The sequence below is a fragment of the Podarcis melisellensis genome, assembly GCF_964234715.1.
Source record: "Podarcis melisellensis genome assembly, chromosome: 13".
Taxonomy (NCBI): Eukaryota; Metazoa; Chordata; class Lepidosauria; order Squamata; family Lacertidae; genus Podarcis; species Podarcis melisellensis.
Window position 1 is genome coordinate 43,550,620 of NC_138545.1, and position 24,268 is coordinate 43,574,887.

A 24,268-nucleotide genomic window follows, 5' to 3' on the forward strand; every position below is an offset into this window, starting at 1 on the left:
ACCTGCATATATATATATATATATATATATATATATATATATATATATATATATATATAAAATTAAATGTCCAGTAACACCCTAGAGACCAACTAAGTTTGTTCTGGGTATAAGCTTTCGTGTGCATCCACACTTCTTCAGATATACATGCACACAAATTTTGTGCATGCACACGAAAGCTTATACCCAGAACAAACTTAGTTGGTCTCTAAGGGGCTACTGGAGAATTTTTTTAATTTTTAAAATTATTTCGACTGCGTCAGACCAATACGGCTACCTACCTGAATCTAGACACATGAAATATGTATGTACAATAGTTCATGTATGTAGAAACATGGGCAACTTTTTAGTGCCAATAACCTCAAAGAGAGCGCATGGTACTGTATATGCAGATGTCAAGGATTGGGTCAGAAAACATCACGGAATTCATTTCTGTGACAATGGTTTCCAGCTCCCTTTGCATAAGCTGACTATTTGGGCATCACAAAAACTCGCACTTCTAGGCAAAGAGTACTGGTGAAGGCAGATCTATATAGATTGCCGGCAGCCCTCTCAAGCCATAAACTGGCCTTTGAAATAGTCCAGAAGTATACGCTGGTTAGAAGTATAGCACTGGTTAGAAACCACCGGAAAAGCACGTTACAACTTGTTTTCGTTTAGTCCAGCAATTAACTCCGAGCATGATGGAGAGAATTGGACCCCAGTACTATTTCTGTTAATTTGACATGCTTAACATTAAAAGGCATCGACGGCCCATGTATCTTACTGCCGTTTTCCTCCTAAACTGAGAAAATGAACTTCTAAAAATGCTGATTTTTTTCCCCATGCAACAACTCCCCCTGGTGGTGCTGGTTCTTATTTTGGGGTATGCTGTACTGATCTCATACTTGTTTAGTAAAATAGAACTTTAGTTCAGAAAAAAGGGAAGACTCTACTAACAACCTTTAAGTATTGCTTCATTTGGTTTATTTGTGTATTTTATGGCCTTTCCATTCAGTCAAGCTATCAGGGCAGCTTAACTATACTCAGGAACTAAAGAACCACAAAGGTGCTTCTCTGAGCCCAAGAGAGCTTTATAGAGTAATCCCAGGCATGTCCACTCAGAAGCAGAGTTAAACTGGTCTTACTCCCACAACTCTTTGTATTAACAATTATGTAGCGTTTCCCCTTCTAAACTCTCAAAGTGGCTTTACCTATAGCAGGGATGTTCAACAGGGCGATCGCAATATACTGGTCGATCCCTGTGAGGTTTTGGTTGTTGGAGAATGGAAGACGGAGTTAACAAACCGAGTCTGTTCCCCCCCCCCAACCTTCGGTGAGTAGTTGCTGTTTCTCTTTGACCCCAAAATAATGTAAAAGCTCAACAACTTTGACCTGAACCCCAATAAAATGGGGCTTTCACCCTCCCTAAAAAAGCTCAATAACTTTGACCTGAACCCCAATAAAACGGAGGTAGATAAATAACTGCCAGTTTTTAATTCTGTCAGTAGATTGCAGTCCCTTCGAAGTTGGCCACCCCTGACCTATGTTGTTTAGTCGTGTCCGATTCTTCGTGACCCCCTGGACCAGAGCACGCCAGGCACTCCTGTCTTCCCCTGCCTCCCGCAGTATGGTCAAACTCACTGTCCAACCATCTCGTCCTCCGTCATCCCCTTCTCCTTGTGCCCTCCATCTTTCCCAACATCAGGGTCTTTTCCAGGAAGTCTTCTCTTCTCATGAGGTGGCCAAAGTATTGAAGCCTCAGCTTCAGGATCTGTCCTTCCAGTGGGCACTCAGGGCTGATTTCCTTAATAATGGATAGGTTGGATCTCCTTGCAGTCCATGGGACTCTCAAGAGTCTCCTCCAGCACCATAATTCAAAAGCATCAATTCTTCGGCGATCAGCCTTCTTGATGGTCCAGCCCTCACTTCCACACATCACTACTGGGAAAACCATAGCTTTAACTACACGGACCTTTGTTGGCAAGGGGATGTCTCTGCTTTTTAAGATGCTGTCTAGGTTTGTCATTGCTTTTCTTCCAAGAAGCAGGCGTCTTTTAATTTCGTGACTGCTGTCACCATCCCCTGACCTATAGCATTTACTTATAGGTTTTTAACCTTCACCTTGGCGGTTTTTAAGCATAGGCTGGATGACCATCTGTCGTGGATGCTTTAGCTGCTATTCCTGCATTGCAGGGGGTTGGACTGAATGACCATCAGAGTCCCTTTCAACCCCCAATCCTATGATTCTATAATTTCGGCAAACCTTACAACAACCCCGTAAGGTAGACCAGCCATCACCATTCCCTTCCCAACACTGGAGACAGGGGGGACAAGGGGGGATATTGGCTTCCCCAAGGCTACCTATAGATTTACAGTCACTGATTTGTAGAAGAAGATTTGCATGCTTATCCTAATACAAGGAGAAGGAAAGCAGCATTGAAGGAAACACTGTACTTTTCTGTGTATAAGACAAGGTGTTTTTCTTGAAAACTTATGCTAAAAAGTGGGGGTCGTCTTAGACATGGGTAGTGCATAGGGTGGACATTTGACTGGTTGCACCCGTGGCTGTGAGTGCATGTTATTGGTTGCTGCATCGATGGCGGGTGTTGATTGGCTGACGCTGCGGCAATTTGGTGGGCGATTGGCAGCTTCTGCCGGTGAGGGGACAGACGAGAGACGGGTTTTGCGACATGTGCCGGTGAGCGGTTTTCGGCAATCCCTCCTAAAAATAGCTCAGCACCCCTGGGTAATCCCCCCACAGAAAGCTCAACAACTCTGTGCCATCTCCCCCCATTTTCTTAAATTTGAGTTCCCCCAAAACAGGCGGCGTCTTATACATGGGGGCGTCTTATACACGGAAAAATACGGTACGTGGAAGAAATCTCTGTATTCAAGGCTGCAGCCTGTCTGAAAGAAAAGTCCACCAAGTTCAATGTGAATCACTCCTGGAGCAAACCATTTCCAGGCGCCACATTAATAATAATAATAAATAATAATTATCTATTTATATCCCACCCTCCCCAGCCAAGGCCGGGCTCAGGACGGCTAACAACAATAAAATAATACAACATTCTAAAATCATTTCATTAAAAAATTACTTCAACTCAAATTGATGGCAACCATTGGGCTAGAGTTCTGTGAAGATTGCCAAAGGAGGGAGTCAGGCTGTGCCCTGGCCAAAGGCTTGGCAGAACAGCTCTCTCTTGCAGGCCCTGCGGAAAGATGTCAAGTCCCACAGGGCCCTAATCTCTTGTGGCAGAGCGTTCCACCAGATCGGAGCCACAGCTGAAAAAGCCCTGGCTCTGGTTGAGGCCAGCCTAACCTCTCTGTGGCCTGGGACCTCCAAGATGTTTTTGTTTGAAGATCATAAGTTCCTCTGTGGGACATACCAGGAGAGGCGGTCCCGTAGGTACGAGGGTCCTAGGCCGTATATGGCTTTAAAGGTTAAAACCAGCACCTTAAACCTGATCCTGTACTCCACCGGGAGCCAGTGCAGCTGGTATAGCACTGGGTGAATGTGATCTCGCAGCGAAGACCCTGTAAGGAGTCTCACTGCAGCATTCTGCACCCGCTGGAGTTTCTGGGTCCGTCTCAAGGGCAGCCCCATGTAGAGCGAGTTACAAAACTACAAGATCCAAACTACAAGAAAGAAGATTCCACCTAAACATTAGGAAGAACTTCCTGACAGTAAGAGCTGTTCGACAGTGGAAATTGCTGCCAAGGAGTGTGGTGGAGTCTCCTTCTTTGGAGGTCTTTAAGCAGAGGCTTGACAACCATATGTCAGGAGTGCTATGAGGGTGTTTCCTGCTTGGCAGGGGGTTGGACTCGATGGCCCTTGTGGTCTCTTACAACTCTATGATTCTATGATACAATAATTATGCTTAAGTATATTTCTAGTTCTATCTCCTTGGAAGGACTTTAGGCAAATCTGTATTCCTGAGATGCCAACTAGGTGAGGTTTAGATAGCCAAATCTTTAAAATATGTCTAGCATGAAAGCAGCCATACCTAACGCTAAGAGGCGATTCAACCGAGAGTCCCAGCAGAGCGCAGGCATCCCTTGTAAAGATGTCGCAGATGTCCGCCCACTGATTTGCATCCAACAAATGGACGTACGGAGAATTTTCAATTCCTTGCCTCAGGTACACTAAGCTTCCCATCAAAACTTGAATATCTGTGGAAAGTCAGAAGAGCTGTAGTTTATATATTCCATTATTTATATATACGTCGAGGAAAAATAAACGTATGCTTAGCACATATATGCACAACCTGAAGATACATACAGAGAGGGAGCGAATATATGAATGAGAATATAATAACTGGCAATTCAGAAAGGAAGTCACATTGTTTACAACCGTAAATAACCAGCCGTAGTTTATCATGGCATTTGAACGAAGCCATTGATTTGTAAGGGTTCTGGTTCTATGCCTTTAAACAGGGGTCAGCAAACTTTTTCAGCAGGGGGCCGGTCCACCGTCCCTCAGACCTTGTGGGGGGCCGGACTATATTTTTTTGGGGGGGGATGAATGAATTCCTATGCCCCACAAATAACCCAGAGATGCATTTTAAATAAAAGGACACATTCTACTCATGTAAAAGGATACAGATTCCATGGGCCGGATTGAGAAGGCGATTGGGCCGCATCCGGATCCCGGGCCTTAGTTCGCCTACCCATGCTTTATAGTGTGTGCTTGTAAAATGGACTGGACAAACCTACATTCAAAAATCTGTGAACTCTCTAGGTAGCTGTTTAGGTTGCCCCCTGGTGTGGACAGGAGGAAGAGCTCAGAAGCTTTTGCTTCCATTTTTGATAAACCACCACTTATTGTTTCACCCTGAACCCAATACACTGAGGATAATCCCAGGGGCAGGTTTGTTTGAAACAAGGCAACTTCAAACTATGGGTTATGAAGTTGGCTTGCTCTTTTGGAGGTGGCAAACATCATTGGCAGCAGCCTTTTAAAAAATTAAAAAATGGTACCATCAGCACCTTCTCAAAATTCCCAATGTGCCCCTCTGCTCAAAAACGTTGGCAGCTGATGCTGTAACTGTTCAACACACATCAGAACCAAGACAGAATTAACCAGTGGCATGATATGGCCATTTTGAAAACACCAACCACAGAGACTTCTATATTTACAGAAAAGTTCGCAGTCTACTTAAAAAGGAATTAACAAATGGATATAAGGTAAAGGGACCCCTGACCATTAGGTCAGTCGTGGCCGACTCTGGGGTTGTGGTGCTCATCTCGCTTTATTGGTCGAGGGAGCCGGCGTACAGCTTCCGGGTCATGTGGCCAGCAGGACTAAGCCGCTTCTGGCGAACCAGAGCAGTGCATGGAAATGCCGTTTACCTTCCCGCCAGAGCGGTACCTATTTATCTACTTGCACTTTGACATGCTTTCGAACTGCTAGGTTGGCAGGAGCTGAGACCAAGCAACGGGAGCTCACTCCGTCGCGGGGATTCGAACCGCCAACTTCTGATCGGCAATTCCTAGGCTCTGTGGTTTAACCCACAGCGCCACCCGGGTCCCAACAAATGCATATATGGGACTATAAAAATGGCTGGATTGTGTCCTTATTTCATATGAACATTTCAAGACTCTTTTCATATTTTTAAGCCTGAACACCCTGGTGGCAGTGATCAAGTTCATACCAACCCCCCCCCCACAAAAATATGAGCCCCCGGGTTGGGATCTAAACAACCGCTTAACATCCGGGCGCCAAAGTGTCGTTTGTACTTGTGTTTCTTGAACAGCATCTTTCTGTCATGTTGCATGAAAAAATGATTCCAAAACAGAAGAGAGTTCCAATAATAAACTTGTGGGGAGCAGGGGGACATTCCCAGTGGTTCTTGGCTTGCTTAAAGCAGCTCTTCGGACCCACAGAAATATTTCAGTGGGAGGATATTATAAACAATACAGACTGTTGAGGAAGGGCTTTTTGTATCTCATTGTTGCCTTTTTGAAGGGATGGACAAGTGTGCCTATAAAGTTAAAGGGACCCCTGACCATTAGGTCCAGTCGTGACCGAATCTGGGGTTGTGGCGCTCATCTCACTTTATTGGCCGAGGGAGCCAGGGTACAGCTTCTGGGTCATGTGGCCAGTATGACTAAGCCAGTATGACTAAGCCACACTACTCGCACTTTGACGTGCTTTCGAACTGCTGGGCTGGCAGGAGCAGGGACCGAGGAACGGGAGCTCACCCCATCGCAGAGATTCGAACCATCAACCTTCTGATCAGCAAGTCCTAGGCTCTGTGGTTTAACCCACAGCGCCACCTGCGTCCCAAGTGTGCCTATAGCTAGTAGATAAACCCCCCCAAAAGGATAATCAAAATATATGAAAATAAGAAATACACATTGTAAATTCAGTACAATCACCATTCTTAGCGTACAAATACGAACGCGGGACTCTGGGGTGAATTTAATGCAGCTTACCTTTCTGATGGTTTAGAGCAAATGGCTGAAAGTTTTTAGCGTATTGCAGTGCTTCTCTCTGGTTTGTAGTTCCGCCCATTAATAAACTAATAAAATATAATCTGTGTAGCTTAAATTCTAAAGAGCTGTTCTGTGCCATAAGCATTTCTCTGTTTGATACAGCCCACCTAAGATATAATGGAACAAAAAGGGGAAAAAGAAAAAAAGCAGATTTACCTTAATAGGAACACTGGTTTATCAATTCAACCTTTTCCCTCAGGGTGTTTCAATGTCCGTTCATAACATTTTCCCTGTAGGAACTTTTAACATACTATCAATGGGGGGGAGGGGCGCGGGGGGGGGTCAACCTGGAGACAGAACACCACGACTGTTCTTTTAATACCACTAGCTCCTTTTCAGTTTGGTTGGCTTGAGCACTACTTTTTCGCCCTCTGGTCACAGAAGTCATTCATTGTCTTGCACTGAAATTTGCAGTTTAAAAATTGGCAGATCATTACAGAGGAGTTGTGGCTTAACAGGTCCTGGGAGGAAGTAACCCTGAGGGCGGCTGAGTGGCATCAGTTGCAATTGGGATCAGAATCGTAAAGAACCGCCTCTGGCCTGTAAACAGCCACTCACCTACATTCCCGTAAAAGGTAAAGGTAAAGGTACCCCTGCCCGTACGGGCCAGTCTTGACAGACTCTGGGGTTGTGCGCCCATCTCACTTAAGAGGCCAGGGGCCAGCGCTGTCCGGAGACACTTCCGGGTCACGTGGCCAGCGTGACATCGCTGCTCTGGCGAGCCAGAGCCGCACACGGAAATGCCGTTTACCTTCCTGCTGGTAAGCGGTCCCTATTTATCTACTTGCACCCGGAGGTGCTTTCGAACTGCTAGGTTGGCAGGCGCTGGGACCGAACAACGGGAGCGCACCCCGCCGCGGGGATTCGAACCGCCGACCTTTCGATCGGCAAGTCCTAGGCGCTGAGGCTTTAACCCACAGCGCCACCAGGTATGAATTATCTCTAGGCAACCAGGCAGGGAGGTTTCCATAAACTGGAAGAATATGAGGTTCCCACCTCTCGGCTACTGATGTGCCAAAGTGACTTGCATGTGGGGAAAGGAGTTAGAAAAACATTTTATGGACTAGTAACTTGTGTAGATTTATTTGCAATAGTTACAAATAAATATTTCCCACTTGTATTTTGTGAACCAATGAAAAATTACGCTGGCTAATAACCTGCAATTAGCCGTTCTAAACGTTCCATTCAGCTTATTAATACTGTTTGTCACACATCCTGAAGACTGTTTTCAATGCTCTGTTTCTTTGGAGCAGTGGTTAAAGGCCAGGGATTGCAGAGATTGGATTGCAGTGGATTCCTAGAATTACATTCGGGATTTGAAGGCAAGTTATACAAATTTCAAGGGAACTTATTTTCATATATGTGTGTGGGAGCATGGGCTGCGGACCACAACCAACTCTGAAAAATGAAGTCGCGGGTGAAGAAATATTATTATTATTACTTATTTAATTTATATACCGCCCTATATTTGCTGATTGATAACGGAAAAGATAGATATAGTTAACACTTGCACGCAAATAAATATTTCTACTTCACCCTTTTGTTTAATGCTCGAGAAAGACTCTCCTCCCTGCAAGAGAGGGGAGTGGTTGTGGCCGGGAGCCGGACTCCGGCTCAAGCAGGGGGCGTTTGCCCCCTGCCTCCCACTCACCTGGCTGGCGCCCACGCCCTCGGCCAGGCACCCAACCAGGTGCCTTCAAGGGGGTGCGTGTACAGCAGCCTGAACTGCTGCGGCGCCAGCCTCCAGCCCTCACTTTTTGTCATCCCGTCGCGAGTCACCCACCCTCCACTCCCTTAGAGCAGGGTTTCCAGTTTTCTTTTGGCCTTGCTATGGACCTTAGCTTGGTCACCCTGGTTGTCTGGGGGGCCTGGTAGGAATTTTTCCATTTGGCATTAGGCTTTTTGGTTTTTTCGCCTACCTCGTAGCAATCGTCACAACTTTTGTGGTATTGGTGGGTAGGTTAGGCATTGGAATAATGTGTTGTGGTGTCAAAGGGCTAGGTGTGGCCATCGCCTGCGCCTTCAATTTTTGGGTATTCCGTTAAAGGAATCCGGCGGTCGTGTATTCTGTCCGATGCCTGCTTGGCGGGAGGCCATGGCACGACCCTTGGTGATATCAGGGGAGTGGGTGGAGTCAGCTGACGTAATCCAATGCCTAAGCCAATACCTTTTCACTTGCTGTAATCAATAAAGCTGTGGCCTTTTCTTGCCCATTAACCTTGTATCACGTGTCCTTGTGTTTCATTCCACTGCGCGGGGTTCGGGTCCTCAAACCACAAACAGGAGATTTCCTGGTATACATTTTCATTATTGCTGATGTTTACATTTTTATTAAACATACACAAATGACCACAATAATTTTCCTTGTCTGTATGAACAGCCCTGAATGTGGGCAGGCCACCACCTTCCTCCAATAATGTATATTTATTCAGACATTTCATTCTCCTGGAAACTTTGGAGAAATGAAAACTCTAGAATCTGGCAAATACCTAGACCAGATAATGCCCTCCAGATTTTCTTGGACTCCAATTTCCATCAGCCCCAGCCAGCATGGCCTACGGTCAGGGATGATGGGAGTTGTTGTCTAGCAACATCCACAATTTTGGCTACCACTGACCTAGATAATTAAAAAGAAAAGGCACTCTGGCCAAAGAGAAACAGTATCACACACAAATGAAAAAGCCTAAGGATTGATAAATCCATGTATGCTATTTTCAAACCTTTTATGTATGTGCAAGATGGAGGGACAGACAGATAGATGGGTCTTCTTTACCAGGGCAGCTTAAATTTACATGAGCATGGCAGTTCAAAACTATATAACAAAGCTGACATAAAGTTATGAAGGGCAACTCATCAGCTGATTAATCAGAGGTTAAAACCTAAAATCACTCTGCTTGTATTTTATCAATTTTTCAATAACTTAGTTTGATGCAAATAGGTGTTCAAATCAAGCTCCATTTTGCTTAAAAAGCAAATGCACAGAGTTAATTGGTGATATTCAGTGTTACGTCATTCTCAGAACAGGCCTACTGAAACCACAGAACTTAGGTTCATAGATTTCAATGGGACTACTCGATGAATTAGAGGCATATCACCCATTAAATCTGCGCATTTGCAATCAATCCCTCTTTCCAGGAAACTCTGTGAACTGCCCCAAGACCTCTGGGTATAGGGCGGTATACAAATTCAATAAATAATAACAACTACTACTACAACTCTGAATTGTAGCCCTGTGAGATGAATAGGGGTCTCCTAACAACTCTCAAGGGACGCGGGTGGCGCTGTGGGTTACCACAGAACCTAGGGCTTGCCAATCAGAAGGTCGGCGGTTCAAATCCCCGCGACAGGGTGAGCTCCTGTTGTTCGGTCCCAACTCCTGCCCACCTAGCAATTTGAAAGCACACCAGTGCAAGTAGGTACTGCTCCGGCGGGAAGGTAAACGGCGTTTCTGTGCGCTGCTCTAGTTCGCCAGAAGCGGCTTAAGTCATGCTGGCCACATGACCCGGAAGCTGTACACAGGCTCCCTCAGCCAATAAAGCGAGATGAGCGCCACAACCCCAGAGTCAGTCACGACTGGACCTAATGGTCAGGGGTCCCTTTACTAACAACTCTCAACTTCCCTTAACAAACTGCAGTTCCTAATATGCTATAAAAAAATACAAGGACACAAGTCTAAAGCGGGCTCTGTCACTTTAAATTCGTGTTAGCTCTCAGATGATGGGCTCAGCTTAGGTACCTAACAAGCTGATCACACCATTTGTTGGTTCCTTGCCATTGTGGGCACAATGTCTGCCTCACCTGAGAGCTGCCAGTTCCTGTGGAACATGGACCCACCCTGATATTGGACAATTCCTGCTGCAGGCAAGCCCCACTTGACTTTTGGGATTTCAGCCCAACTGGAACACATTTAGTGAACATCTATTCACTTGAGAATCCCCAGCAAATGAGAGACTTTAGATGGCATTTTATCTGAATATTTCCAAAACAGGTGAGTAACTCACTCTAATGCAGGTCTCAAAACTCTAACTTTAAGTGCTTCCAATATTCGGTTGAGCTCCACAAATGGCTGCTTTTGACTTTGGTCTATCGAAAGCCCAGACTCCTGAAAAACAAGATCATATCACACATTCTTTAGTCATTTTTGTAGATGGGCAAAATAGTGTTTTTGTGTCCGCGGACCATTAGAACGTGGGATAGACTCCACAGTTGCCCGGAAATTCAACTAAAACAAAACTAAAACAATAGGTGAAAAAATTATTTTGCTTCCCAGGAATGAGGAATTCTAGCTGCAATTACCTGGCAAAGTTCCTCAGCTACATCTAGCATTCCTTGCCGGAAAAAGTGTTCTACCATCACCTCATTCAGAATCCGCTGGCTATCAGCCTGCCAGCATCCATCTATTCCCACACTGCTGATGTCAGAGTCAAAATTCTGTGAAGGAAAAAGTGACAATCAGTCCCAGGAAAAAAACAAGCTCTTACGTTTTTATTTTTGCATTAGGCAAATTATATAAATCTATACTCAGAAGTGCTTTTGCCTATTTCTGAACTGCCTTGCTTCACTTCTTCGTGTCTTTTAAGATACAGTGGTACCTCGGGTTACATACGCTTTAGGTTACAGACTCCGCTAACCCAGAAATAGTACCTCGGGTTAAGAATTTTGCTTCAGGATGAGAACAGAAATTGTTCTTTGGCGGCGCAGCGGCAGCAGGAGGCCCCATTAGCTAAAGTGGTGCTTCAGGTTAAGTACAGTTTCAGGTTAAGAACGGACCTCCGGAACGAATTAAGTACTTAACCCGAGGTACCACTGTATTCCTTTCACATGATTCATTACGTCCTTTATAGAAAAAGACACCATTTTGTTTCTTTCTGGTAACCATTAATACAGTCTATATTTACAAATTTTAAGAAATTAAAGATAGGAAAGGGTGTAGTTCATTACCAGAAGGTAATGCAATACATATTCAATCAGAATATGAAGTTATTGTGCATAAGGTTGGAAGTCATGTCGGCTTTTAGAAGGTTGCTTTACACGTTTTTTCTAGGCTGTCCTTCAGAGTGGTGTACAGTAAGCCCCCCAAAACACAAGTCTAATCTATAAAACCACATATAAGCCACCAGACATAAACACCCAGCAAATCAGATAAAAGCGGCCTTGTATTTAAGCTTTAGCATGGTAGGAGATTGACAATCAGCTGACAGGGATTCCAATCAGATGACTTGCTGATCAGGTGACTGATGGGATGAAGTCAGAGACGGCAATTAGCACACACACAAACACACACACACACACACACACACACACACACACACACCCCCTATCAGGACTCTGAATTGGGATTGCAAAACGCCTGGCAAGTCGTATTCTCTAGAGTCCATGCTCTGAGTCCACGGAGGACCTTAAGATCCATATATAGCAACACCCTAGTGGTCCCAGGCCCTAAGGAAGTTAGATTGGCTTCAACCAGAGCCAGGGCCTTTTCAGCACTGGCTCCGGCCTGGTGGAACGCTCTGCCTCATGAGACCAGGGCCCTGCAGGGTCTGATTTCTTTCCGCAGGGCCTTTAAGACAGAGTTGTTCCGCCTGGCCTTTGGCTTGGAGCCAATTTGATTCCCTCCCTCTCTCTTTTTTTTTCCTTTCTTTCTTTTCCTTCTCCTCCTGCGATGAGGCTACATTTTAATATTTTAATGTTCCATTATTTTAATGTATTTTATTTTTGTTTTTAAGTTGTAATCATTCATCTTGTTTTTATTATTGCTTGTAAGCCGCTCTGAGCCCGGCCTTGGCTGGGGAGGGTGGGGTATAAATAAAAAATTATTATTATTATTATTATTATTATTATTATTTTATTATTATTATTATTCTCCGTGACTGTGGCTCAGGATCTGCTCCTTGTGGCAGGAGGTATGGCCACTGCTCGCTCTACTTTTCATTTTTTAAACACATTTGGCACATTTGAGGAATTGAGGGGATTCTATCATTCTTCCCAGCCAAAAGGTGATTTGTGTCAACATTTGAACCAGCCTCCCATAGAGTGTCTTCCCCTCACTGTGCTACCATACGAGTCCTGGTGCTGGAGCCTACATACCATATTTTTCACTCTATAAGACGCACCAGACCACAAGACGCACCTAGTTTTTGGAGGAGGACAACAAGAAAAAAATATATTCTGAATCTCAGAAGCCAGAACAGCAAGAAGGATCGCTGCACAGTGAAAGCAGCAATCCCTCTTGCTGTTCCGGCTTCTGGGATAGCTGTGCAGCCTGCATTCGCTCCATAAGACGCACACACATTTCCCCTTACTTTTTAGGAGGGAAAAAGGGAGTCTTATAGAGCAAAAAATACCGTAATAACCGTTGTGATTCCTGCTCTTCCTTATACATGAGGCTGTCTCCCTGAAAAAAAAAGCCCTTTTTTTCTTCACATAGGCATCAACAGGAGCAGTCTACCAAGTGCACTTTTCCCACAGGACTTTGATACTCCTTGGGAACCCATGTTCTACTCTAGCCATGAGCTCTGGAATGAACTGGACGCTGCGGCAAGAATGTCTGTCCTCCCCTTGCTGTTTGGCTTCACCTATTTGTCTGCAAAAAGAACGGTTCTTTTCAGGCTTGCCTATGTTTGTGCTACAAGCAGACTCTTGTCTGGAGGGAGCTCTGGGTGACAGTTGCTGGGCTCACGTGCACTAGGGAGAGTGCTGTGTCCCTTGACTGCTAAACTGTGCTTCGTAGATGTGCTTGGATACGATCTTGAAAGACCTACATTGGCTCCCAGTACGTTTCCGAGCACAATTCAAAGTGTTGGTGCTGACCTTTAAAGCCCTAAACGGCCTCAGCCCAGCATACCTGAAGGAGCGTCTCCACCCCCATCGTTCTACCCGGACGCTGAGGTCCAACGCTGAGGGCCTTCTGGTGGTTCCCTCATTGCAAGAAGCAAAGCTACAGGGAACCAGGCAGAGGGCCTTCTCGGTAGTGGCGCCCGCCCTGTGGAACGCCCTCCCACCAGATGTCAAAGAGAAAAACAACTACAGTGGTACCTCAGGTTACATACGCTTCAGGTTACAGACCCCACTAGCCCAGAAATATTGCTTCGGGTTAAGAACTTTGCTTCAGGATGAGAACAGAAATTGTGCTCTGGCAGCGCGGCGGCAGCGGGAGGCCCCATTAGCTAAAGTGGTGCTTCAGGTTAAGAACAGTTTCACGTTAAGAATGGCCCTCCGGAATGAATTAAGTACTTAACCCGAGGTACCACTTTTAGAAGACATCTGAAGGCAGCCCTGTTTAGGGAAGCTTTTAATGTTTAATAGATTATTGTATTTTAATATTTTGTTGGAAGCCACCCAGAGTGGCTGGGGAAACCCAGCCAGATGGGCGGGGTATAAATAATAAATAATAATAATAATAATAATAATTAGAGAAGAAATTTCAGCCCATAAACCTGTTTTGGCAAAGCATAGCCTCCCCCCAACCCCCACTTCTGCCTTCATAAGAGTAGACCATTCCCAACGTGTTCAGAGAGGCAATTTAACCCAGTTTGGATTCCTTGGGACCAAACCCCCCCCCCCAGTTTTACAAGAAACTATTGTCTCTAAATAGTTTCCGGGACACAGGTGGCGCTGTGGGTTAAAGCCTCAGCGCCTAGGACTTGCCGATCGAAAGGTCGGCGGTTCGAATCCCTGCTGCGGGGTGAGCTCCCGCTGCTCGGTCCCAGCGCCTGCCAACCTAGCAGTTTGAAAGCACCCCCGGGTGCAAGTAGATAAATAGGGACCGCTTACCAGCGGGAAGGTAAACGGCGTTTCCGTGTGCAGCTCTGGCTCACCAGAGCAGCGATGTCACGCTGGCCATGTGACCCGGAAGTGTCTCCGGACAGCGCTGGCCCCTGGCCTCTTAAGTGAGATGGGCGCACAACCCCAGAGTCTGTCAAGACTGGCCCGTACGGGCAGGGGTACCTTTACCTTTACCTATTGTCTCTAAATAGAGGTTTTCCTTTGTGGTCCATTATTCAGGCTATAAATACACGTTGTGTAACTAAAACGTTTCTTGGCCTTACATGTAACTCACTTGTCAAGCTGCACCTGTCTATTATCCTAGTTCCTGTGTCCTACAGAGTGGTCTTCTGGTCCTACTGTGCCAGCAGCTGCTATATTGGTTATGCTAGCGTAACGTAATCAAGATCCTATGAACTTTCAGCAGCAAGGCAGGCAGTAAAACAAAACTACTTTCTGCAAGAAATAATGTAGTAACTCTGACACTGCCCCAGCCTTTGTGATAATCCCACCAGCCAGTGATTCTGACATTGCATGCATGCCAGTGGCATCCCATGTTATCTGTATATTTATTATTATTATTATTATTATTATTATTATTATTATTAATATGCTCATTAAGTGAGTCATCTGGGTAGTTTGCAACATTATTAAAAATACAAAATGCATCTTTTTTTTATAAAAGGAAGGAACCAGCCAATGCACACAACAGTTGAATTTGCCCCAATGCAATAATAATAATAATAATAATTAATAATAGTAATTAATTTATTTGTACCCCGCCCATCTGGCTGGGTTTCTCTAGCCACTCTAGGCGGCTTCCAACAAAGACCAAAAATATACTAAGATGTCACACATTAAAAACTTCCCTGAACAGGGCTGCCTTCAGATGTCTTCTGAATGTCAGGTAGTTGTTTATCTCTTTGACATCTGGTGGGAGGGTGTTCCACAGATTCCACCTAAACATTAGGAAGAACTTCCTGACAGCTGTTCGACAGTGGAATTTGCTGCCAAGGAGTGTGGTGGAGTCTCCTTCTTTGGAGGTCTTTAAGCAGAGGCTTGACAACCATATGTCAGGAGTGCTCTGATGGTGTTTCCTGCTTGGCAGGGAGTTGGACTCGATGGCCCTTGTGGTCTCTTCCAACTCTATGATTCTATGATTCTATGACTGCCAGTCAGTGTAGGCAATCCTGACCTAGATGGGCCAATCCCCTGACTCAGGCAGCGTCTTCTGTTGCAAAATTTGCTTGCATTGACAACTCATAATTAAAGACAGTAACCCAGCCACTGCCTCTCAAGAGCTTATCGGTTTAGGAAACTCCCTAAAATCCAGTCACTGCGCTAAAGATTAAAAACAGGAAGGGTTTTTTTATCACTTTTAAAACAATGCTATCCAGCTTTTCCATAAAAATGCTCAACTCGCACAGTAAAAATAAAGTAAGACGGTAAAATGGCAGGGAACAAAGATAAGAGAAAAACTAGGAGACGGCTGAATTTTCAGATTGAAAGCTTAGCCAGCTGGCTAGATTGCCATCCGAAGGCTAGAAATGAGGAAGAAAGATGGACCTCTCTAGGAAAGAAGTTCTGAAGCTTTGCTGCAGCTATAGAGAAGACCCTGTCCTGTATCCTGAACAAATGCAATTCAGAATACTGGCAGGGTAAGATAGAGAGGCTCTCCAGAAGAGCTTAGTAAGCAGACATGGTCATATGGGAGAAGGTGCTCCCAGAAGTAGCCTGATCCCAACCCAGTTTAGGGCTTTAAAGGACATAACCAGCATTTTGAATTGAACCCTTAATAACAAACCAAAGGGCAATATTCCATTATGCATGATGCCAATTCTATTGGGCACGATACATTATTCTATAAAGAGCTTCAAAATTGTGAAATTCCTCTTACATTTTCTGCTTATTAGAATCTGCTCATGAGTTGCCAAATGCAGGTTTTGCACATATTTGTCCGTGTTTGATGGGTTCCAAGATAGTAAAGCGAATAATCTTCCAGCACTGGCAATCAACAAAGCTCAATACAGTGGTACCTTGGGTTAAGTATTTAATTCGTTCTGGAGGTCCATTTAGCTAGTGGGGCTTCCTGCTGCCACTGCGCCACCGGAGCACGATTTCTGTTCTCATCCTGAAGCAAAGTTCTTAACCCGAGGTACTATTTCTGGGTTAGCGGAGTCTGTAACCTGAAGTGTATGTAACCTGAAGCATATGTAACCCAAGGTACCACTGGAGTACCCTGTCCCCTGTTTTTCCTCTAGCTTCTCCTTCACAGGTAATATGGCCTATTAAGACATTCACATCATCTGTCACCAGAAATTTATCTAGGACCATATTAATTCTAACTAGGACCTTCCAAAAAAAGGTGCTAGGCATATTTCCTGTGGGTGATTTGCACGGGTGGTGCTGTGGGTTAAACCACAGAGCCTAGGACTTGCCGATCAGAAGGTCGGCGGTTCAAATATCTGCGACGGGGTGAGCTCCCATCGCTTGGTCCCAGCTCCTGCCCACCTAGCAGTTCAAAAACACGTCAAAGTGCAAGTAGATAAATAGGTGCCGCTCCGGCGGGAAGGTAAATGGCGTTTCCATGTGCTGCTCTGGTTCGCCAGAAGTGGCTTAGTCATGCTGGCCACATGACCCGGAAGCTGTACACCGGCTCCCTTGGCCAATAAAGTGAGATGAGCGCCGCAACCCCAGAGTCGGCCACGACTGGACCTAATGGTCAAGGGTTCCCTTTACCTTTACCTTTTTATGGAGCCCCAAGCAGATCTAACACATCTCCTTTGGCAAAGGCCCAGTAGCTGCACCTTTTGGAATGAGGTCCAAGTTAGTATATGGTTCTAGATAAATTTAAAACACTCTGGTTTCAGTGTACCCAGCACTAAATATTTTGCTGCATTAGTCTTAATCGAATTATCTAAAGTGGCAATCTATTTCACAGAAGGCCGGTTTTCAAGGTGAAGGCTACATTTTACCTCTGGGTTCTTTATTTCACTTGGTTTCTGACAGGGTCCAAACTGGGGGATATGGTTTTGCAAACAGAAATATAGACACATCCACTGAGCTTTCTTGAAAACAACCTACAGCAGGGATGGAGAAACTGTGGCCTTTCAGACGCTGTTAAATAACAACTTGCATCATCCCTGACCCTGGGCTACGTAGCTGGGGCTGATAAGAGTTGGGAGTCTCACAACATCTGGAAGGCCAGAGATCCTTCATCTCTGTAAAAGCCAGTTGCAAAAGTCTGGGGAGTCTGCAGTGCTGACTCACATTCAATTTTAAACATACAAAGTTTTTAAAAACAACAACCAAGCATTGAGATACAACCAAACGAATGCTCTAAATACCTTGTCAATAGCTTTCCCAACACGGGAAACACTACTGTGAATGTCTTTATGATCCGAGGCCAATTTCTGAACGGTGTCCTTTATTCGCTTGCAGCACTGGGTCATAACAAGTGATATCGTCCCCGATAGATCTCCATCTTGATCTAGACAGAAGAGAAGAAAAGCAAATAATTAATTGCATTATGAGCAAGAAACACTAATTCCCAAAAAATGAAATTTCTGCAATCAAAGGGCCCAAGCGTCGTCATTTAATTTCACTTCTGAAAAGCTATGTGGTTTCAAAATGGATTACAGTAAACACTAGTGGGGTGAAAAATCTGTGTCCTTTCAGATGTTGCTGGATTATAGCTCCAATCATCTCTAATCATTAGCCACAGTTGAGGGTCCAACAGCACCTCTGGTGTCAGGAAATGTTATTCCTGTGGGATTGGCCAGCATAATTTATAGCATGCACAGCAAGTTATATTCAAAGGGGGAAAATACATACAATCATAACTCGAACCCAGCTTCATCGCAGCCTTGTACTCAGTGTATTATTTCAGATTATCGCTAAATGGTTGGTTACTTACCTGGAAAAGTAGTTCTCGCAAAACGGCCTTGCCAAGTGTACACTGTAACAAGGCACAGCAGCTATGTACAATGTTATGAGATTCTATCCAGCACCTGAATCTTTATAGAGGCAAAAGTCTTGCTTCTGGAGACCTCTTACATTCCCTCCGTTCGTTTCAACCCTCTCAAGACTTGAAAAGACCAAAGAGAGATGCAAACTGGGCTGGGTCACTCTGGAATGACTTTGTGGATGGTTAAGAAACCTCTGTTTCATCTCCGAGAGGTCCTGCCCGGTTTTCACTAACTGAGAAATATCCATCAGGGTTTTTGTTTTTTTTTAATATATTTGAAATATCCATCAGGGTTAAAGTAAAGGTAAAGAGACCCCTGACCATTAGGTCCAGTCGTGACCGACTCTGGGGTTGCGGCGCTCATCTCGCTTTATTGGCCGAGGGAGCCAGCGTACAGCTTCTGGGTCATGTGGCCAGCATGACTAAGCCACTTCTGGCGAACCAGAGCAGCGCACGGAAACGCCGTTTACCTTCCCGCCGGAGCGGTACCTATTTATCTACTTGCACTTTGACATGCTTTCGAACTGCTAGGTTGACAGGAGCTGGGATAGAGCAACGGGAGCTCATCCCGTCGCGGAGATTCAAACCACCAACCTTCTGATCGGCAAGTCCTAGGCTCTGTGGTTTAACCCACTGCGCCACCCGCGTCCCTTCCATCAGGGTTACTCGTTCCCAAATACCCATCACATCTGATGACGAGAAAAAACAGAGCCTTGTGAAGGTGGGTGCAGAAGACCACACACAGACCCCTAGATCAGTTGTGTTTCTTTATGGAAACAAAGCAGAGGTATTTTTTGTGATGACAGACTATCTGCAATCCGGGATAGCTTAGCGGTACGTTCAAGCTGCTGAGTTCTAACAAAGAACAAGGCACCAGTCTTTTCTCCTGGAAAGGAAGTATTCCACACAGCATTCAGTTACCTGTAATTCTGACAGATTTACCCAGATATAGCACAAAAATTCAATGGTAATTCTGCCTTTAATTAGGAAAATTACATTTAGCAGAACCATAATGGGGGGGGGGCTAAAACAAGAGTGAATATAGTGGAACCTCGGTTTTCAAACGTAATCCCTTCCGAAAGTCCATTCGAAAACCGAAAATCAATGGGCTATCGGCAAAGTGAATGGTGAAAATGAAAAAATGCACCATGGAAGCTGTTCAATTTCCAAGGCGTGTTCGAAAACAGAAGCATTCACTTCCAGGTTTTCAGCGTTCAGCTTCCGAATTGTTCGGCAGCCAAGGCATTTGAAAACAGAGGTTACACTGTATTTGGAAATCTTAGGCTAATATGACATTTTAAAAGGCCTAACTCAGAGGGAGAGGGAAGCCACACAATGTTTTGTGGTGGAAATACCGGCGGCATCCTCTGAAAATCAGAGATATGGGTCTATGAAATTTATCCCATATGTATTGTCTTTTGAAGCAACTGCTGCTTTTATATATACAGTGGTACCTTGGTTCTCGAACTTAATCCATTCCAAAACCAAGGCACGCTTTCCCATAGAAAGTAATGCAAAACGGATTAATCAGTTCCAGGCTGTTGAAAAACTACCCCTAAAACCCCACCGCCCCAATAAGTGTGATCTTTCAATATCTCTTTCTCTCTTGATATCTCTCTCTCCTCAAAGTGCCTGGGCTGCAGAGCGCTGCCGGGACTTCTCCTCACTGGCCCAATCAGCGCGATCTCTCTAAAAAGGAAGCACAACACTAAAAACGGAAGCTCAGGACTCAGGACACGTTCGACTTCCAAAAAAAAATTCGAGAACCGGAACGCTCACTTCTGGGTTTGCAATCTTCGGGTTCTAAGTTGTTCATGAACTAGACTGTTTGAGAACCAAAGTACAGTGGTACCTCGGGTTGAGTACTTAATTTGTTCCGGAGGTTTGTTCTTAACCTGAAACTGTTCTTAACCTGAAGCACCACTTTAGCTAATGGGGCCTCCTGCTGCCGCTGGAGCACGATTTCTGTTCTCATCCTGAAGCAAAGTTCTTAACCCGAGGTACTATTTCTTGGGTTAGCAGAGTCTGTAACCTGAAGTGTCTGTAACCTGAGGTACCACTGTATATATAAAACAAGTGTGGCACTATTCTACCAACTTCCATTTGCCCGCACAGCACAGCACACACTCACTCCCCAAACCAAGGTCCAGGAAGTGCTGCTCCAGAGAAACACGCAGGCTCAGTTCAGAAGAACAGTTGCCACTTGCATTGATGAATAGGAGGGAAGAATTGGAGACTTCACCCCTTTATTAATCCCCTGGTCTCTTCTCTCTGGCGAGGCAAGTAGAAGAACTGCAAGCTCAAATTATCTGCAGAGGCTGTGTCAGACCGAGCAGTCCCCTGGCTTCTAGTGCATCCCAGGAGAAGGCAGACTTTGTTTACCTCCTCTCAAAAATAAAGAACAGCATTCACTTCTTGAACTCTACCCTCTGTTTTAAAACCTCAAGGCACAATGGTTTCTGAAAGTTGCAAGAAATAAATAAATAAATGTAATTGTGGAAAACTATGGAGTTAAGCTGCTATGGTTTTCCCAGTAGTGATGTATGGAAGTGAGAGCTGGACCATAAAGAAGGTTGATCGCCGAAGAATTGATGCTTTTGAATTATGGTGCTGGAGGAGACTCTTGAGTGTCCCATGGACAGGACTAAACAACTAAACAACAACAATTTTAATAACGAGTGACATTATTAAAGAAGAAATGAAGAAATGGAGGCAGCGAGAGATTTTACTTTCTTGGGCTCCGTGATCACTGCAGATGGTGACAGCAGTCACGAAAATTAAAAGACGCCTGCTTCTTGGGAGAAAAGCAATGACAAACCTAGACAGCATCTTAAAAAGCAGAGACGTCACCTTGCCAACAAAGGTCCGTATAGTTAAAGCTATGGTTTTCCCAGTAGTGATGTATGAAAGTGAGAGCTGGACCATAAAGAAGGCTGATCGCCGAAGAATTGATGCTTTTGAATTATGGTGCTGGAGGAGACTCTTGAGAGTCCCATGGACTGCAAGAAGATCCAACCTATCCATTCTGAAAGAAATCTGCCCTGAGTACTCACTGGAAGGACAGATCCTGAAGCTGAGGCTCCAATACTTTGGCCACCTCATGAGAAGAGAAGACTCCCTGGAAAAGACCCTATTGTTGGGAAAGATGGAGGGCACAAGGAGAAGGGGACGACAGAGGATGAGATGGTTGGATAGTGTTCTCGAAGCTACCAGCATGAGTTTGACCAAACTGTGGGAGGCAGTGGAAGACAGGAGTGCCTGGCGTGCTCTGGTCCATGGGGTCATAAAGAGTCGGACATGACTAAATGACTAAACAGCAACATGGAGCTAAGCTAGTCAGAATACTACAGAACCTAGAAAAATCTCAAGTGCTAGCATCCAGTCTGGTATTTGAAAAGAGGGAAGGAGAAACTGGTCCACCAGATCTCCATGTTTATCTGTAGTGTCCAGTTCCTCAAGCACCGCCTCAGAAGAGCCACTTCCATGTTGCAGCAAACCATTCCCATTAACTGTTTTCTCTGCCACATAAACGCAGAACTATGTTTCACTGTCTAATCAAGACGCAGCGGTGTATCTGCCTTTAAATTTACTGGGATACTGGATAAATAATTCCTTCTATCTTCTCATTTAGCTACAAGAATCTACAAGCCTCAAGGAGATTTATCCTTTGTTCAGATGTCTAAATGCCCCGTGACTCACTAGTCTCTTTGTGTAAAATGACCACGGCTCTCAGCTTTCAACAATGAAAATAACATGGGTTACGTCAACAGTCCCAGCATGGAACTGGCCATTCATAAAACTGGTGCCACCATGCAATTCCTGCCCCCCTGTGAGAATGTCATCAGCACTCCCTCAGGTGTGTGGGGACTTTCAGATGTGTGCACTATGCAAATTGTACTCTCTAACACAGGTTTCAGCAAACTTTTTCAGCAGGGGGCCGGTTCACTGTCCCTCAGACCTTGTGGGGGGGCAGACTATATTTTTTTGGGGGGGGGGAATGAACGAATTCCTCTGCCCCACAAATAACCCAGAGATGCATTTTAAATAAAAGCACACATTCTACTCGTGAAAAAACACCAGGTAGGCCCCACAAATAACCCAGAGATGCATTTTAAATAAAAACATGCATTCTACTCATGTAAAAACAAGCTGATTCCCGGACCGTTCCGCGGGCCAAATTTAGAATGCAACTGAGCCGGATCCGGCCCCCAGGCCTTAGTTTGCCTACCCATGCTCCAACATTTGAGACAGTCGCATTATGACCCAGTTCCAAGTTGCAAGGTCTCTTTCATCAGCCTTCAATAATAACTTCTAGACGTTCCTTTTTAAATAAACACCCAGCTTAACCCCAGTCTAAACATATTTACTTGGGAGGAAGTGCCAATAAAAACAGTATTTCCAAATAAAATGCTTACTCCTAAATAGCCTCACTGAAATCTGGCACAGAATTACACATATGGTCTCATCATTTCAACAGACTCTGTGTGTGTGTGTGTGTGTGTGTGTGTGTGTGTGTGTGTACACACACAAACACACACACATCAGTTGCACATTAGACCACAGTTATAGGAAAGTCAGCAAACTTGTTATTGTAAACTTTGTTTACATTTGCTCTCTGGGATGTTCATTTAGGAACCACCAATGACTAATGCCATTATTACTCAGTGTGAAAGAGTAAATTTACCTGCCAGTGTGGAAATAGATTAAGGCTTCCTTTTTTTTTACTCATTACAAGAGGTCAAGGGAGGGCAGGATAGATTAATCAATGCCCAGTCCTGAGATGTCAAAACAAAACATCGTCTCCTGCATCTCAAAACTAAAGCCTTTTATCTTTCAAAACTCTGTAAGCAAATTAAGTTAGCTCTTTTTGCTCAGTCAATAACAAAGCCAAGCACTTGCGTCTGGGAAGAGGGAAAACTCCTCCTCCGTATAATACAAGAAAGCCATGCTGATAGTTAGTTACTTAATTATAGTTGTTAGAAAATCATTTCCCAAAATACAGCAGCAGTAGTTTTGTCCACATCATCTCTTTCAACTCCCCAAGTTGGTGAGGCTCGTTTGACAACAATGAGAAATCAAGTTTTCAGTGTCACTGGCCCAAGACTTGTGGAACACAATGAGAACAGGGATTCAGTGGGTGCCAACTTTTAACTGCCTACGGAAAACTATTCCACCATGCAATTAAGAGTACATTCCCTACAATGGTCTACTTGTGCTTGATATTAATTTCTTTTTAACTTTTTTTAACTTGTCATGTTATTGTTTGGTTTGTTTGTTTTTTATATTGTTCTGAACTGTGGTATATTTTTATGAACTAGTTGTATAAAAATATTTCTTATAAATAAATAAATATGAACAACAGTAACCAATGGGGACGTGGGTGGCGCTGTGGGTTAAAGCCTCAGCGCCTAGGACTTGCCGATCGAAAGGTCGGCGGTTCGAATCCCCGCGGCGGGGTGCGCTCCTGTCGCTCGGTCCCAGCGCCTGCCAACCTATCATTTCGAAAGCACCCTTGGGTGCAAGTAGATAAATAGGGACCGCTTACTAGCGGGAAGGTAACCGGCGTTCCGTGTGCTGCGCTGGCTCGCCAGATGCAGCTTGTCACGCTGGCCACGTGACCCGGAAGTGTCTGCGGACAGCGCTGGCTCCCGGCCTCTAGAGTGAGATGAGCGCACAACCCTAGAGTCTGTCGAGACTGGCCCGTATGGGCAGGGGTACCTTTACCTTTTTAACCAAAGAAGGAAAGTCAGTCTCACCACTGCCTTTTTCAAATTCATCTAAATCTTTAGGCAGAATAGGGGCTGGTAGCCGAGAGGCCTTCCAGCAGACAGACTGAAGGTGAAAGACTCAACAAGAGATGCATATGAGAAAAATTACCAACTGCAAACAAGGAACTGGAAGTTGAGGTGAAGGGACACCACCCCATAATCACTTCTCAAAGTGGCCCTTCAGGTAAAGTAGCTGATGCCAAGAGCGCAGAATTTGTCAGACGATACTCATCAGACCCATGAATCACATCCTGGCAAATTAATACTACAGGGTTTGTCATGTCTGTTT

The 24,268-nt window shown here is 44.8% G+C and overlaps 1 protein-coding gene across 1 annotated transcript in view; it reads right to left on the reverse strand.

Moving 5' to 3' along the window:
- RMND5A (required for meiotic nuclear division 5 homolog A) overlaps positions 1-24,268 on the reverse strand; it is a 32,196-nt gene that overhangs the window by 4,463 nt on the left and 3,465 nt on the right. Inside the window, exons 2-6 of the mRNA XM_081884285.1 lie at positions 17,592-17,734; positions 10,777-10,911; positions 10,482-10,582; positions 6,421-6,587; positions 3,990-4,155 (exon numbers count right to left, since the gene is read on the reverse strand). Coding sequence (XP_081740411.1) covers positions 3,990-4,155; positions 6,421-6,587; positions 10,482-10,582; positions 10,777-10,911; positions 17,592-17,734 — 712 coding nt within the window. The remainder of the gene's footprint in view (positions 1-3,989; positions 4,156-6,420; positions 6,588-10,481; positions 10,583-10,776; positions 10,912-17,591; positions 17,735-24,268) is intronic.